The 18,217-nt window shown below is 36.0% G+C and overlaps 1 protein-coding gene across 7 annotated transcripts in view; it reads left to right on the forward strand.

Moving 5' to 3' along the window:
- LOC103696538 (ribonuclease H2 subunit B) overlaps window positions 1-11,048 on the forward strand; it is a 66,426-nt gene extending 55,378 nt beyond the window's left edge. For 6 of the 7 annotated variants that reach the window (XM_088719842.1, XM_088719845.2, XM_088719843.2 and 3 more), the window contains 5 exons: window positions 776-840; window positions 4,935-5,004; window positions 10,012-10,087; window positions 10,161-10,254; window positions 10,400-11,048. In XM_088719842.1, the coding sequence (XP_088575968.1) occupies window positions 776-840; window positions 4,935-5,004; window positions 10,012-10,087; window positions 10,161-10,254; window positions 10,400-10,522 (428 nt within the window). In that variant the 3' untranslated portion in view covers window positions 10,523-11,048. The remainder of the gene's footprint in view (window positions 1-775; window positions 841-4,934; window positions 5,005-10,011; window positions 10,088-10,160; window positions 10,255-10,399) is intronic. The other variant, XM_088719844.1, reaches the window with a different exon arrangement.
- Window positions 11,049-18,217: the final 7,169 nt, after the last annotated feature.

Raw genomic sequence — 18,217 nt, forward strand, 5'->3', positions numbered from 1 at the left:
GTTTATTCAATAGTCGATATATATTTTCCTAAAATTGTTCATGTATTCAGAAATTAGAAGTTTTCCACCTCTCATAATTAGAAATCTGAAAGCTTTGCTTAGCTAAATTTGATTTCCACACCTTCGAAATAATTCCAATAATTCCAAATAAAACGGATTTTTGGAATTTGAAGAGTTGTTGAGATTTCAAATAAATTTGAATTTTGAGGTATTAGAAAAAATCCGAGGATACTTTTGAGATTGAAATTGATAGATGAAATCAAGATGGGATATTCCCATATTCCATAACTTTTATTTTTAATGTTGTAGGGTTATATGTTCACTTGATCATAGTGGTAACTCCAAATATGCATCATTTTGGAAGGAGATGAATGATTTGTAGATCTTGAATTAAAATAAAATGTACAAAATCTATAAGGTGAGTTCATAAATGATAGATATCCAATTTACACTGGCTTATAGAGATGCTATAACATCCATTTCTTCAAATAACTATTCGTGAAAATACATTCTCCCTTGCTACTGGAATGAGCCAATTGCTTTGGCTGAATAGATTGTATGGTTATTTAATGCTCCCTAGCGGTATGACATGTGATGGAGTAAAGATGCTGTATTATTTTGTTGATTTCCTTATTGTTTGCCCTAGTATATTGAGATGCAGGTAAGCCTGCGTAATATGACAATCACTAAATATTAATAGAACATGGAAGAAAAAATTATTTATCACTATATAATAAGGTGATGACTGTCTTGACTTTTTTGGTATTTATTGCAGAGATTGGATCGGCAAAGTTTTTCAGGCTTAATGATTCCCAGGTGCTAGCTTGGTTGTGTCATAAGGTGTGCCTTTTTTATTTATTTGTCTCCTTTTTCCTTTTTCTTAGTTGATGTAAATCAGCCTCTATCCAGGTTAGGCTTAGGTAAACGCCTAGCAGTTTATAGAAGTAAAGGAATGCAACCTGATGGGAATTATAGTCATCCAATAGAGCCCTTAATATGGCTATAGAAATATTTTTTAAGAAAAAGACTAGAACTTTAAAATGAAGAAACCAAAATACTTTGTATAACAAAAAAGAATTCTTTCTTAATAGGTTTTATTGATTCATACTTTATATTGATTCGTCTCAATTGCTGATGTGAGTACCGTCTTCTCCTGTTTGTTATGTATAATTATGTGCACAATAGTTGCAAAAGTTTAAAAGGGGAGTAATCATGAATGGCCGAATTGGATGTACTGAATTGGATCGGTCAGGGATCAACATAGTTTAGCTTATAAATTCGAGATCTTAAGCCCCCTTCCTTCCACTCCCCACCCGCTAGTGTGGTTTGAGTCTCCTGCTCGCGTGGTTTGTGATGAACCAACCATTTCTTAAGCCCCTGTTTGTGCTGTTCGAGTGCCCCTTTCCCAACTCGCAACCCCCGAGTGGTTTCTCACGATGGTCCTTGAAGATTCTTTCCAATAAGTCCTCCCTCCATCCCTCCCTCACTCTCCCTCCTCTCTATCTCTCTCTCGCTTTGAGGGTTAGCGTTAGGGTTTCCCCCAACTCTTCCCTTTCCTCCCTCCCTCTGCCTTCCCCCCTCTCTCTCACTTCGAAGTTTAGGGTTCGGGTTTCCCTCAGCCTTCCCTCTTCCTCCTTTGTCCCTTCATTTCCCTCTCCTTCCTCTCTTTTTCTCCCCTTCCATTTTCTTTTCCTGTTTTTGGTATATCCCTGAATGGTATGGTACAAACTCGTACCGTACCGAATTGGTCATTGATTAGTACGACCTCTGGTGTTGGTGCGAGGAACTTTTGGAGTAATTGTTAATGTGGAACTCAATTAGTGAAGTTCCGTTTGCAATGAAGAGCATTGAATTACCAAAGTGCAAAATAAGTTTACTATAAACATTTGTCAAGGTTGTGAAAAGCCGTAGGCGAGCTTGGTTGATGGACCTCTTGTATGGCCTTGCTTTGGCAGCAACCTAGGAAGATCCTAAAAGGTTGCCAAAGATCTATGGTGTGCTTATATAGTGTAAATCCTCTACAATCCATGGATTGTCGAACTATATCGAACCAGTTGGTTTGGGGTGTACTGAATTGGAACAGTCGGTTGCCGGCATTGCTCAGTGCATCTCTTTGAAATATTAAAAGCTACACCTTTTGGTCCTTCGAAACCTCCTCCATGTTGTCGCCCTTTGGACTTTGCCCCTTCGAAACCCTCCCTACGTGTTGTTAACTCCTTCGATCCCTCGGCCTCCTCCTCCAGCTCCTCCCTCTCTCTCTCTCCCCCTTGTGCGGAAACCCTTGTTTCTTTCCCATCTCCTTCGGTCCTTCTCTCCTCCCTCCCCCCTCTCCCTCATTGTGGAAACCCTCACCTCTCTCCCACCACCTTTGACCTCTGTCTCCCCCTTATAGTTTTCCTTCAAATCCCTCTGGAGCTAGACAATGGCCCCGATCTTCTTCTTGGACGCTCATTCTACAGGTCCCTTCTCTCTCTGTCTCTCCCCCTCCCTCTCTCTCCCTCTACCCTCTCTTTCCTCTCCCCCCTCTCCCTTTCCCTCCCTCTCCTTCTTCCTCTTCGGCCCTCTCCCTCTCCCTCATGGTGGTTTCGATATATTGCGGTACGGTATGGATCATCATAGTATCATACCAATTGTCGCCTGCATGCCTGTCAGTACCGGTTCTATCATCCTTACTCTATATACCTTAGTTATCATGTATGGCACACTATATTTGCTGTTCACATTCAAAAAAGTCCAAATATCATCAAATTTCAGAAAAATTATAACAAATTATTGATAAAAATATTGATAACATGATTTACATTGGAGAGGAAGAGCGGCAAGTAGGAAAGAAAATAAAAAAGACAAGAAAAGAACGAGGGAAATGTAGAAATTGAGCAATAGGAATGGCATCAGCACAATAAGGGAAAGAGGTGCACGAAGATGGGCTGGCTGCTTGTTAAAAAAATAGAGGAAAGGGACAAAGACAAAAGCAGGACATGGAGAACTAGGGCACTTAAGAGTTAGAATGAGGAGGAAGAATCAGAAGAAGGGGAAGGAGAGCAAGGAAGAGAAAGAAGAAATGGAAGAATACACAACATAACTGGTTGCTGCTATCAAGTCACCACCATTCGTCACTACCGATGGCACCACTTGTGGCTAATGATCACCTCTCCATCACTTGTTTATAAGGTTTACCATCTCAGTACTAGATTCTATATTGGTACCATGTTGGTATAGTGTTGATACACCCAGTACAGTGGTTGATTTGATATTCCAATACTCAGTACACCCCTCATATGGAGTATTGATTTGGTATTTATACGGTACGGTATGTCCAGTACAGGCTGTATGCGTTGGTATGGCAAACCTTGGTTGCTTGGGTCACTCTACTTGGGTTGGTGACTGAAGTAGGGGAATAGAGTCAAATTACCAAATAATGGAGAACACACAACATTAGGTGGTTGAAAAGATGGGGAGTACTAAACGCCTTGGGCCTAGGCATCCCAGCCAGTTAAAGTGTCCTAGATATGTGCCTTTAACAACACTATGATTCCTCTTTAGAACATTGGCATTCATTGAAAAGGAAAAAGATAGAAAGAAAGAGCATAATGTCCTTTTGCTTATTGTTGATGGTATTGGGTGACTATGTTAAACATATTTGAGAAGTATTTGAAGCCATTTCTAAATTTTAGAAATAGGTTACTGATCATTGGATATCTGTCCTAGAAGCATTCAATAAGTATTGGTATCCGTTACGTATCATTAATAGACACATCATGCAATTTGAAGTATTCATGCTTCGTAGGTGTTTCTATGTTGTATGACAAGGACAAGGACTGTAGTTTAACTGGTTGGATATAACTTTTTGATGATAAAACAACAAAGAGCCTCTGTCCTATCAATATATGCCTAACCATGAAGCACTACTTGGATGCTTCAAAAAAAAGTTTTAATAAGGCTATTACTCACAATCAACCTGACATCAATCCCTCCATTGGTTACGCCAACATTTCTAAATAAGTTACTGGCAGTAAAGAGGTGAGCTCCCAAAGGGATGGGGAGGAGCACGAGAGAGAGAGAGAGAGAGAGAGAGAGGGTATGGGGATTATGATGGTAATGAGAAATAACATACAGGCTATGAATACGTATTGAAAACATGAAACACTTGAAGTTTAATAAAATATTGGTTGTTCATGCATGTATATAGATGCACTTCTGGGTATATGGATGGAAAATTAAAATTGGAAAATTGTTGTTATTAGTTGGTTGCCATGTTAATATAAACTTGTCAGCACATCAACTACAGTGCCATCACTAATGTCCATATACTTGTTTCCAAAATAAGCAATGACATTAACACATTCTTCAATATACCATAATCAAGGTTAGCCGAGCCAGTATTGGGACACATGTTGGCTGGCTACTGGTTTGGTATGGCGTGTTCACCCTGGTTCGACAGATCATGATTCAAGTTGTTTGAGATATTGAAAGAGAGGGAGGGGAGCCAAACCTATTCAAACCAATACGAACCGAGTGGTTCACACAGGTTTGGCTCCAAACCGTCCCGTTCAGAACGGTTCATGCTATTTTTCCAAAAACAGAACTGTGCTGCTTTTGTGCCGGTTCTGCGCTGGTTCGGTTCGGTACAGGGTGAATCGGGCAGTTCGGCCCAGTTCAACAGAGCATACCATAATACATACATAGGTATATGAAAGACGTCTCTCATCAAACATTGTTTGGGTTTAACCTAGATAAGATGATTGTTAGGAATTCCATCTCTCAAATAGAAATTATATCATAATATGAGTCCCACTGTTTAAAAAGTATTCTTTGTTAAGATATATGTTTTCAAATATTGTGGCTCATTAGCTTGTCATTTTAAAGTGCAAGCATGTAGTAACATGTATATGGGAAACTTAAGCAATGGATTCTCATGTTTTATGTTTATACAGGTTCAACGCTTAAAAGCAACATTACCAAAACTAGACAAAAATTATGCTGCTCAAGAAGAAAATGCTACATGTATGGACCTACTTTCTTTCATGCAATTCAAATATTTTTTTATTATCATTACTAGGTAGATGTATTACCATAAACTATTTTTTAACTTATTTGATTCTTGTTGTATGAAAAGGTGTTTATGCATGATCATTCTGTTGCATTAAAATCAAATAGCAAGGCATATAATATCAGAATTTAATATCAGTGAAAAAAGACCTGTTTGCACAATTTTGAAAGAGGTGCTGTGTCTTAACGGGCCAAAGATAACAAGTAGAATAATGTGAACAAAATCCATCTTGAAGCTATACTGCAAAATCCGGTTATGTATATGTAGTTTTCTCTAGTTACCTAGTTAGGGAGTGGAGAGAAATTTTTCTCTTCATCCTGAAAAGTAAAGGAAGAAAATACTATTCTCTCAAAAAAGAATGAAGAAAAACACTAGAAGTCTAAAACACATTCGTAAGCTCCTTTGTAAGCCATTAGTTAAATGTTATTTCCCCTTCATAAAAAAAGTAAAAACAGCTAATATACATCCATGCACTACTTACACTTCTCTCTGTATGCTTGCCACATATGCCTGATTGTTCAAATTTACAGTTAAGATACTTTTTTGTTATGCTCTTTTCTCTTAATTCCAGTGTTTCATTTTGGTTTTCTTACTAGTCATGTTTGCTTTCTCCCATTATTCCTACCTTAGCTCCATTCCAAGGTTCCTTTTGTACAAATAGATCATTATCATCATCGAAGACTTTTCTTATAAAAATAGCATGAGAAGGCTCCATGGAAGGATTAAGAAAATCATTATGTATCAACCTATCCTTTCATGGATATAGATTGATAGCCACATTGGAGATGACAATAACAATTTTAATCCCAGTCAGAGAAGTCCTCATTGAGATTGGACACTTGGTATTCTAATAGATATGGAATGTGCAAACCCTCTATTAGGGGCATACATGGCCTACTTGGCCAACAACTGTATTCGCACCTAGTGGAATATTTACTCATAAAGGGAATAGATCGACACCCTAAATCTCTCTTGCAAATCTGTAATGGTCCATCCAAAACTGAAATGAGGCATGCATATTTGGAGATGTCTCACAATAGAGAGAAAACATGGTATAACTCCATCTAGTTGACCGTGGCGGTTCTACTCTGGTTTGTCTTGAAACCATGTATCATACTTGAAACAATGCAAGCAACAAAGTCTTACAGGCTCAATGCATGTATTAAACAACCTGTCATAAGAGCTAATTTAGCAGAAGAAAACATTCTCTTTGAGAAATTTTTGTTTTGATTTGCTAAACCTTGGTGAAACAAATATTGGATCCAGCAAAATGAACAAGTGTCAAAACTTGGATACAGATCTAATATAATCGTGGATTGTTCTTATCCAGTTCATGTCAAAAAAGCATCAAATTGGCTGCTTTCCAAAAGGTCTGACCTGATTGTTTTATGATCATGACGAAGGGATTGTAAATCAAAGTAGCGCTACCAACTTAATGATGCTCCATCAATTGGGACCCATCCAACCATCATATATCAGACTCAGACCAAAGGCTATGCATTTCTCTGACTCTTCCTTATTATTTTCCAGCAGCCCACCATATTATATCCTTTGGCCTATGAAGATCTACACACCTGCTTGGCTCTCTGAATGGAGTTGATAACTGATCGATAGTACATGTTGTCTGTCGCATTTGTAGGGATATGGCTAAAGTGAAACCATGATGCAATAACCCTCTATGCCCCTTTTTCTTATGTTTTACAAACATATTATCAATCTTCTGCTGCTTCAAATCTCCGTTGGGAAAAATGTATGGATCTACATCGTGAATGATGGCCCCTACTAGTACATCTCTAAACTGACCTTTCTTACTGCCAAAGGTCTCAAACATAGTCTATCCGGTCACTGCCTTGACCAGCAACCTCTTTAACTAACAAGGTCTGTTTGTAGCTTGGATTTAGCACCTGCCTCCCAAATTTAGCCCTGTACTTGACGCCCTCTTTCCTCTGCCACTGCTCTTTGAGAATGGCAGCCTGAATCTGTGCCTCATCTATGTCATTGGGATTCGATGCCTCATAGCGCTCTGGATCACTGAGTGACATCCTCCTCCCTCTGCCATTGCTCATTAAGAATGGCAGCCTGAATCTGTGCCTCATCCATGTCATTTGGATCTGACGTCTCATAGCCCTTCGGATCGCTTAAGTTGTATGAAAGTGGCTTAGCTTCCCATATTCGATCTTTGCCTTTGCTCAACACTTATTTGCTCTCTTGCTTTAAAATCGCAAAGTACTTTTTCATTAGCTAGTGGTAGCTAGTGGACGTCCTGTGGGCATTTCTTACAAGCTGATACGTCAAGATAACCACTACCAAATGTTGCTTTAACCTAGTTATCCCTCCCCTCCTAAACTCCACGTCACATCGTTTGCATCTCAAGTGGTGCCACCTAAAAGCATCACACCATGATCCCAACCTATGTCATGGTCCGACTTTCCTTCCTAAATCCATTTATGCAAATTTGATGAATACATGTCATGTATTTTTACATAAATTCATAATTACTTATTCAATTATTTAAAAATTATTGAATTTATATTGCAATGCAAAAAATTGTTGAATTATTTCAGAAATTACTTCTATATTATATATTGCATGTTACTAATTTTAATATTTTTATAATTTTTAAAATATTTTTAATTATTTTTTATTATTAAATTAAGTTTAATTATAAATTATCTAGAAATTAATTTCAATTCAGATTAGTGTATAACCTTACCAAGGGTGCTATGTATATTTTTTGCCCAAGGGTATGCACTAATCACCACTTAATTTGGAAATTTATTTGAATTTAGGCTTAGCTTTGTGTGGCCCAAATTTAAATAAATTGTTACCAAATTTAGTTAGCAAGTATCATACATACCACCAAACATACTACCAATTTTAAAAATTTTTAATATTATTTTTTATAATTATTTTTAATCCAAATATATATTTTTAATCTAAAAAATTATACAATTAAAGAAAAATCATAATTTCTTTGGCACTTCGTAGATTATCATTTGATCTACAATATATCATGAAATCGTGCCAAATAACAAATTTGGCATGATCTCTCATTTTTTCCATTTTTGGCCTATTTTATCTCTCAAAATGAAAAAAAGAGGGAGGGACAGAGGAAGAGGGAAGGAGAGGGATCATACCTCGATTTTGGCTTGAATCTAGTGAGAATATTGTGGTTTTTCTCCTCTTCTTGCTGAAATTTAAAGAATAGATAGGAAGGCGTGGGGCGGGATGGGCACGGAATTGTCCATTCCTCCTCTAATTGAGTAAAATCGAGCGATTCTGCTCAAGTCGGGTTGGTTCAGCTGGTTTGAGGCTTGTACCAAGTTGACATAACGTCTTATCCTGGTTTTGACTCGATACGGTTTGATATGCCCTACATTGGACCAAGGTTTGTTGTACCGGTACTGGACCCTGTATTGATGCTACACTAGCATATTGTCGGTATGTACGGTATGAATTTTTTTGGCGTATTGAGGGTCAGTACGTCCCTAGTACTGAGCTGGTACGGTATGGTACACCTGGTACCGTTCAGTACGGTGTACGGCATACCATGCACTGAATCATTCGGGGCGAAATGGCCAATTTTGCCACCTATCTAATATCAATTGGCTACCGACATGGTATAGTACACCTAGCATGAGGAGGTCTAGTTTGGCATGACAAAACATACTTACGAAGTATTTCAACATAATCCATGAGTATTGATGAACATTCATTAAGTAGATAGCAATTTGCCATATAACATTGTTACAACATGGTAAATATAATCAATCATTCTTAATTATACTCCAAGCAAGTGCATGTTATTAATTACTCGATTAAGAGCCGAAAGAGGGGCATAGCATCGGTCACCCTAATTTTAGAGCCTAGACTTGTAATCCGACGAATCTTTATTGACCAACACAAAATCCATATAAGCAAGACCTGTTAATTCTCTTTTTTCTATTGATAAGAAATAATAATAAGAAAAGTGACTTACTCATGTGATTTGGTCGAGGCTAAGATGTTTCTGATACCGATTTTAGTTCTCACAAACTCACAAGATAGAATCATTAGCGTTCAATCACAATAATGGTCCAAGACAGTAGCAAAAAGCAAGGAGGGAAATCTCCAATGCACGCATACAACATGAGAAGTGCAGAAAACTCGTTCATCCCTCAAACCGAGCCTGGTGATGAATGAGTAATGGCACCAACAAGGATTAGGAAAGAGAGTGAGGGTGGTCATATCTGTCCCAATCCATCATGGCCTGTATATATAGAGTGATGGCTACATTGGAGCCACAAGGATTTTAAGTGTTATGTATCACATTGGTGGTTTTAATCCTTTAAGATGCAAGTTTGATCCTTGGAACTAAATCTTGTCCCATGAATAATTTTGGATATGCGATATTGACTTTCAAACTTCTTTGGAAACCACAGACCAGTGTTAAATCAAGCACACCTAGTTGACAAGAAAATTGCTGTAAACTAGAAAATGTCATCCAATTGACATGTTTAGGAAAACAAATCATACAGAGAGGCACTATTTCAGAAGGTTTAGGTTTGACTTTGAAATATATTGTTGACTCTTCAAATCGACTGTGTATTGTGACATATTTATAGAGATTATGTGTAACTTGTATCAAATGTAAGATGCTAGGTTGCATCAAAACATGATACCTCTGGATGCACAAGTTTGCATGAGGCCATTGAAGCCAAAATACGCAACCTGTCCAATACAAGACAACACTGTGTTAATTCATAACTCTTGGAAATAACACAAAAAAGAGATCTTGAGCATCTTAAAACTCATCAATGACTATAATTTTGGATAATTCTTTCTCCTCCGATGTGCTTGTCAATTGATTCATAACAAAGAGATGTGCTTGTTTATCAGGTATTCACTTCTAAAATTCAACATTTAGTGGAATATTGTTAATTATAACTAATTTTCTATATGATTTCATTTCTACGTCTCAGTAAAGGACATTGTCTCCATATTGGGCGAATACGTAAAAGATGAGCCTTGGTTGACATGCTTGTGTAGCCATTTACAGTAAGACCCCCAACCATGGATAAAATTGCAATTTATAGATGCTTGAACTTATTTAATTAGCTAGAACTTTCAGCTTGGATATACAAGAAATGCATACCAAAGTACAGAAGAATGAAACAGATTCAACTTTTCTAGACAACACTCCAGTCTCTTCTCGCCCCTTACAGGTATGTTACTGGTATAATTTTTGCTTGCATCTCCATCTTTTCTGTGAACTTGCTCTATGTTTTTTTTTTGTTTTTTGGAGAAAGGAGGAATTCTTGATTCTTGTTTTTCTCAGTTATGAGTTATATTTAAAATGTATCTTTTCAGGGTAAAGTTGGAAATGGAAAGAGCAACTTAAGCAATGGAAGACAATCAAAGAAGCTAAAGACTCCAACGGATTCACAAAACATAAAAGACATGTTCTACAGGGCCACAAGAAAGGGAACCTGAGTGAACCTAGATGAAGAGGTAATCTAGTGTTGATCCCATAACAAAAAGATTGTATCCTAAATCTTATGACGGCATATAGATCTCAGATGTTCCATGTTGAACCTTGTCTAGGTATGAGACCCCTTAACCTTGTCTTGGTTTGGAACCTTGTCCCCAGCTAGTGTGTGATGCACATTGGGTTTTGTATCTCATTTGGAACTTGCACTGAGCTGGGCCATTATGGCCTACAATCAGGATCCAGCTTGACAAATATTCGGTTTGATGAGCTCTTCTGAAGAAACTGTCCCATGAATTGGACAGCAGAGTTAAGTCCTGCTGGAAATTATATGATCTTGGATCAACCAATTTAACAATGAAAGATGTCTAAAAGCATGGCACCTAGGAGCTAGCCTTGCAGTTTCTAATGCCTACGAGAATTACTTATGTCTGGGGTAATCATTCTGAAAGTAGTTTCTTTATTTATTATAACTGTTACCTGAACAACTGTTAACACTTCAATGAATGTTCTTCGGATCTGCCAGAGCAAGTGCTGCACTTCAAATAAAAGGCTTGCCTTGCAATTCACAATTCACAATTCACAATTCACAATTCACAACTCGTAGTTGCCTATTCCACTTGTAAATTGTCGACCTCATAAAAGGCTTGCCTTGCAAGAGGTTTGCCTCATTGTACGCCGCCACCATTGTCAAAGCCAAAGACATTTCAAAAGCAATGTCGGACCATGACTAACTTTTGAGAAACTAATTTTATAATAGACTTTACTAGTTTTTCTTTTGTCTATATAAACAATTGATGCCATATTTAATAGGTCTAGTTAATTAATAAAATTTGCTCGTCCCTGTGAATTTTCTACTTATTTCAAAGTAATTAAATCTACTTGTTCAACATGTTGAGGAAGCCAAATAGGTTTCATTTTGTAATTATGTTCCGCTATGGTTGCTAACTTATCTTCTATTAGCTATTAGATATGATTTTCTTTCTTTGAAATTTGAAGGAAAACGAGGCCAAAGCCACCTGATCATTAATAGAGTACAAAAGAATTACAGGGAGATGGGTAAAAGAAAAGTGAAAATAAAACCCTAGCCTACAGAAAGGTAGAAGTTGCGTTTTCTTGTATAGAATGACTGATCTCTGATTAAGGCCCTGTTTGAGGAAGTTTTTGGTCCTCCAAGAGTACTTTTAGTTAAAATAGGAGTATTTGGTAAAAATTTTGGAAAGCTATTTTAACTTTTTGGAAGAAGCTTCATTTGAAGTTTTTTGCAAAAGTATTTTTAGACTTCGTCGGAAAGCTATTTTTTTGACCAAAATATTTGTGATAAAATATAATAATTATATAAAATATTTCTTTATAATTCTAAAAATCTACAGGAGGATAAAAAATTAATTTATACTAATAATTATAATATTTTATATTTTTATTATTATATTATACTATAAATGTAATATTATATTACATTATATTACAATACATTAATATGTTATATTAAATAATTTAATATTATAATATATTTAAAAAATTAATTTATGCTAATAATTATAATATTTTATACCTTTGTTATTGTATTATACTATAAATATAATATTATATTACATTATATCATAATGCATTGATATGTTATGTTAAGTAATTTAATATTCTATTGAATTATTATGCTATAGTATACAATATTATATTACTCTATTATAATAATATTATATTACATTATAGTAATGTTATACTATATCATATATTTTTTATTAATATATAATATATTTTATTATGCTCTGTTGTATAATACTATGCAGTGTCTTTTATGGTCATTTTGTCATACCAAAAGTACTTTTTCAATTTGTTTACCAAACACATGTTAAAGTGTACTTTAGAAATATAGTTATCAAATAACAAACAACTTTTTATAAAATTTCTACTTCTCAGAACTCTATTTTCAAAAACTCTACTGGCAACAGCTCTCCCAAACGGAGTTTTAAGTCTATGGCGGCATTAGGAATAATCGCAGCCGAAGACTCTGTTTAACAAGATATCAACATGTCTAAAGCATAGCAGCGAGTCAGAAGTGTCATATTGTGTTCAGATGCTCGGAAACGGGATGCATTACCTCTCCTTGATTTCACAGGCCGATCTCCAATTAACTAAACAAGCTAATCCGCTATTAGATGTGATCTTGACCAAATATTGTAGCCAGCTTGGCTGCTACAAGTCAAAAGCATGAAAGAAGCCATCTCTATAACTTGGATCTGACATTGTCTAGACTTGGCCACGAAATTTCAGGTAGCTGTAGGCCATGCTTGCAGAAGCTGGGCTAGTTTGCACAACTTACAAATAATTCTCAAGAATCAAGGTTAGGGTCTGTGCAATTGTGGTCAGGATGGATGCCACTGTTGATAGAATTTTCAGGATATTGAAGAATGTTTGTATTAGCATTATTTTTGGTTTTAGCAATTGCTCTTTGAAACAAGTACAGTGGGTGAAGATCGAAAATTATCATTATGGTGGTTACCGCATGCCTTAGTAAGGGTGGGGTGCGATTGTGCTTTTTGGGGGTTGGGCTGACTTGTGGTGGCATGCGTCACGGAGCCACCATTGAAAGAAAAATAGGTATTTTCGAAGGAATCAAAAACAACTTGAACTTGTTAGCATGAAGGGGAACCTAATTTTCTGGACATTGATCACTCTATTCTTTGTAAATTTTAGCTTTTTTATTTTTATTTTTTCATTTAATTAACCATCCTGGAAAAAATATTATAAGTCGAAAATATAGAGATGATTGGCGAGTGATTGGGGATATTAATTATCTTCAAACCTCGTTTAACTGTGTGCCAAGATGACTTAACTGTATGCTAGACTATATTAATTATGCCAGGGTGATTTAACTGTGTGCCAGGATGACTTAACTGTGTATCAGGTTATATTAACTGTACTTCAAGTTGACTTAACTATGTACCAGATTGACTTAACTGTGTGCCAGGTTATATTAACTATATTCTAAGCTTACTTAAACAGAAACTTAAAATGTGTACTTGTTGAGATGTGAGTTAGCATAACATATTATGGACAAAATCTATGTAATTCTCATCTGAAAATTTAGTAATTGTTTAACTAATTTGATCACCTAGCTAGAGAGATTTTTACAAAGCCAATGCAATTTTTTTAAGCGTAGTCCAGCGATATAGACAAGAACATCTGTAGACAGCACATCCACAACAAACAGATTTATGATCCGTGAAGGTATGGATGGTCGTGGCTTGCTCCATCTTGAACTTATAATGCGAAGCACATGACTAGGAGAAAATTAAAAGATGGATTTTCAGATCTTCATATATTATAAATAATTTCTATATTATTTAGTCGACGGCCTCATTATAAGTTCTTCTGTTGTGCCCAAGCTTCCGGCATCGTCCTCATTTCATATGACGTATTGACTCTACTTGCGAAGGTCTTCTTTTATTTTTAGGCCTGTCTAGACGTGTCTTTGTAACAAAGGATAAAATATGAATCTCATCTGAAGCACTCTAGAGCTCCTCGATATTAGTAATTGGATTAATAGCTTCGGCATATGTTGTTTTGTACAATTCAGCTTGGAAATAATTATCAGTGAAGTGGTACAACGATCTATCGATCTTCAAAATGCATGCACATTAATGCTTATATGGCATACGGAAGATTTGCCACTCGCCACAAGAGTAGGTGCAATTCTGGAGGTCAACTTTGCAGGAGTAGTTTGTATCCTTTACATCATATATCATTATGTTTGACGTAAATACAGATAATCTCCACCTATCTTCTGCATTTTTATGCAAGACTTTCTCAGGATCGAAACATAGATGGGTTTGAATACTGTAAGCTCGATTACGTCGTTAATGCATCAATTGCATTATTTGAAGCATGATGTGGTCAACCATTTGAGGCACGGGCAGATGCCAAGCCTCCATGATCCAACTATTAAAATATTCTATCATGTTAGATGCCATAATACCCCAACACAGATATAAAAATACTGCATTTGCCCAGTGCTCTAGGTTAGCATGCAGGAGACAGGTTCTTGTCCCTAGGGCTTCTGATGTAAGCTTGCTAATTAGCTTCTGGAAAACATTCAACCTTGAAGTATGGGCAGTAGCATTTAGTAAATCAAGCATCCTCTTTCTCTCAGTTGCACGATAATGGACAAGCACCTGCATTGATAATTATCAAAAGCATTTCTAGGGCCGTCAAAATTAGTTATTAAACTTCTAGGTTGAAATTTCAAAAAATGATGTTGCAAACCTGATTCTTGAAGTTGTCTTTCACGTGACGAATACAATATAAGTGGTAACTACTAGAAATGTACTTTGGCACTGATTTAATAACTTTTTGATGTCTATCTGTCATAATCATGAACTGCCGACTATGATAGTTACTGCAAGTATGAATTGCTTTTTTCAAAATTCGACAAAATCATTCCTAATTGTCATCAGACTTTGTATCGACCACAGCACAAGCTATGAAAAACTTATCATCATTAGCATCTTTGGAAGTCGCGCCAAGTAGTACACCTTCGTCCTTATACTTTATAAATATTCCATCCATAAAAATTAGTGGTCTCCATCCTTTTATGAAACTCATTATTGAAGCATGAAATGAAATAAATAGGCGTGTGGATCGACCTTGACTTGTTTCATACTCCGCTATGCTACCAGGGTTGGTCTAAAGAATGGCATCACAATACCAGCGTATCCAGTCATAAGATAGTGATCTATGACCATAAAGCTCCTTTGTAGCTACCTCCTTTATATGCCAAGCTAGATGATATGGCAATTTAACACTATATTCTCAATGAATATCCTTTACGATATCACTCGACTTATATAACGGCATATCTTGAAGTTTTTCTTTAACAATGCTCGAAACCCAATGTTTCGTAACTTTAGGATGAGACCGAACTTTCAACCCTCCTCTGCATGTATGTTTACTATTTAATTTTTTAATTGAAAACCTTTCATGATTCCCAAGTCTAGAGGCATGAATATGCCATTCACATTCTTCATATGCACATTCTACGGTCACTCGTTGACGATCATTCTTTACAAACAAAAAATCTATACAATTTGCGATGTAGAAGTTGCGAATTATGTCACAAAGAGTTTCTATATTCTTGAACTCCTAACCAAGATCCTCTATAGAGATTTTTCAATCATCCAAAAAATTTCTTTGACTAAGTTCCTCTTCAATTGCGGCTCTCATTTCTTCAACAACTCGACCGAAATTACTTGATATGTCAAAAAGGTAAAATGTGAGGAGCTACTATTTGAATCATTTTTGCAGCTCCATCTGCACTCAACATTCTAGGATGGGCCAGTATCCCTACAATAATTTATAGAAAAATTCAGCACATTGACTATTAATTTTGCGCTTAAGTTGCATAAACTAAGAAGTTATATATGCAATACAACACTAATTAAGACTAAGAATACCATAACAAAAAGGAATGCAAATATCTTGTGCATTACCTCATATCGATTACCATATCAATAGCTTCGGTCAAGCATAGAGAATGACTAACAACTGTTTCGATCACCAGCATATTTAAGTTGACGTGTATTTGCTGTATATTTTGAACATCTTTATCACTCATAAGTGTAACAAACATCTGAACTTGTTCGGAACATAAATTTTACTTCAACCATTGTAGCCAGATAGATTCTCTATCTTTCCACTATTTCGTTGCAAATTCGATCGAGACTTGTGTCCTCAGATATGGAAATAATATGAGCTTCACTACTATAACAACCAATGGCCATGAAAACTGGGTTATCTGTGTTCTATGAAGCTATGACAACTGAAAAATGAGGAAGGGATGAAGAGATACTGCAAAATGCTATTTCAACAATTGCTATGAAGAAAATGATGACCTAGAGTAGGGAGGATTATTTTTTATGGATCTTTTTTACATATTAATAGACTAAGAATTGAGATTGTTTTTAGTTAATATTTTGTAGAGAGATACAACCAAATGAAAAAGAAAAGATTTGGCAAACAGAGAAGAACAGAATTTGCCCACTTCAATTGTTGAAGTAAGTTTCCATAAAAAACCGCTATTGACCATTAATTCTGTTCTTTGAATCGCAATCGGCCATGATATCGGGATCTTGGCAATCCACATTTCAACTTGGGGAAGAATACATTAGAAGCGAATTCAATTGTCGAAATAAGTTTTCATAAAAACTGCTATTGATCGGAAATTTTTTGAATCGCAATCAGCCAGGATTTCGAAATCTCGGCAATCCGAATTTCAGCCATTTTGGTTGGGTCGTGGGGGCATCTTTGGAATTTTAATATATGGAAATCACTAATAGGGATCAGGAATTAGGATTAGGAGTATTTGTAGACCGAAAATGGCAATTCTGGTCAATAAGGATTTTTTGTTATACCATAGTCATTAGGAGGATAGGGAATTAATTTCCACTATTTCCTTCAGCATGGAGGATTAAAATTGCATTGATAATATGGAAACTTCCGATGCGTGAAAAGGCAAAAATTTTTAGCTTGCTATGTTGCCACAACAAGATCCTCACTATAGACGATTTAGCAAAGAAAGGATACAAGGCCCGCCTTAGAAAAAAAAATGGAAAAGAAAAAAAGAAAGGATACAAGGCCCGTATGCATGTCTGTTATGTGGAAATCAGCCGGAATCAGTTGATCTTATATTAGCTCTCTGCCAATTGTCATCGACGATCTAGGGAAATATATTTTGCTGCATTAAGCACCATCGCCTGCCTTCCAGCATAACCTTTGGTGTGATTGGAGGCAATCTCTCTCGAAGAACTATGCAAACAAAGCCATTGATTTCCAGCTAGTTATTTTCTGCTGGAAACTGTGAAAGGAACAATAGAGTCTTCAAGTTTCATGAATTTTATATTTTTCAATTTTTCTAAAGATTTTTATTCATCATATATATATATATATATATATATATATATATATATATATATATATATATATATATATATATATATATATATATATATATATATATAATGTTGAGACACAATATAGGAAAATTTGAAAAAAATAAAAAAATATAGGTAGTTTCAATAAAAATAACTTATCGATCATAACGTGAACAAAAAAAATGATACACACTGTCCATTGCCCTAAGAAGACCTTGGCGATCGCTAATCTTGAAGTAAATGAGAAAGAGCTAGAGCTGGAGGATGAACAAGAACTATAATTGTCTTTGATGAAGATAAGCTTGATTATTCTTTTCTTGTCCTCAAACTAATGCTCCCTATCCCTAAAGAAGAAGCATGCGATATTTGCAAGAGGAACTATACTGCAACAACAAACTGATTAATATTTTTGCAGACAGTGATAGCAGCGAAAGCTTGGTTTCACAAGAATTGTTTGACAAGCTAGGCCTTAAAACTGTCAAAATTAATGAACGCTATGAAGTGGCATGGGTTGCGACCAAAGCCACGAGTGCCTGATTAATTTCTCTTGAGGAAAAGGACATGAAGACCAAGCATGTTTTGATTTTCTACCATTGAATTTGTGCCATCTTCTACTTCAATGACTGTAGCTGTTTGACCATAATGTCATGTACAGGGGACATGGACCATTATGTCATGTACAGGGAACGCCTTGAATGTTCAAAGGACTACTCTCATGTTGAGGCTATTCAAAGGAGAAGAAAGCTACCAAGCCATCCTAGCACAATTTAT

Source organism: Phoenix dactylifera, chromosome 4 (assembly GCF_051530095.1).
Source record: "Phoenix dactylifera cultivar Ajwa chromosome 4, Ajwa_hap1_PhDact_Kaust_v1.1, whole genome shotgun sequence".
Classification (NCBI taxonomy): Eukaryota; Viridiplantae; Streptophyta; class Magnoliopsida; order Arecales; family Arecaceae; genus Phoenix; species Phoenix dactylifera.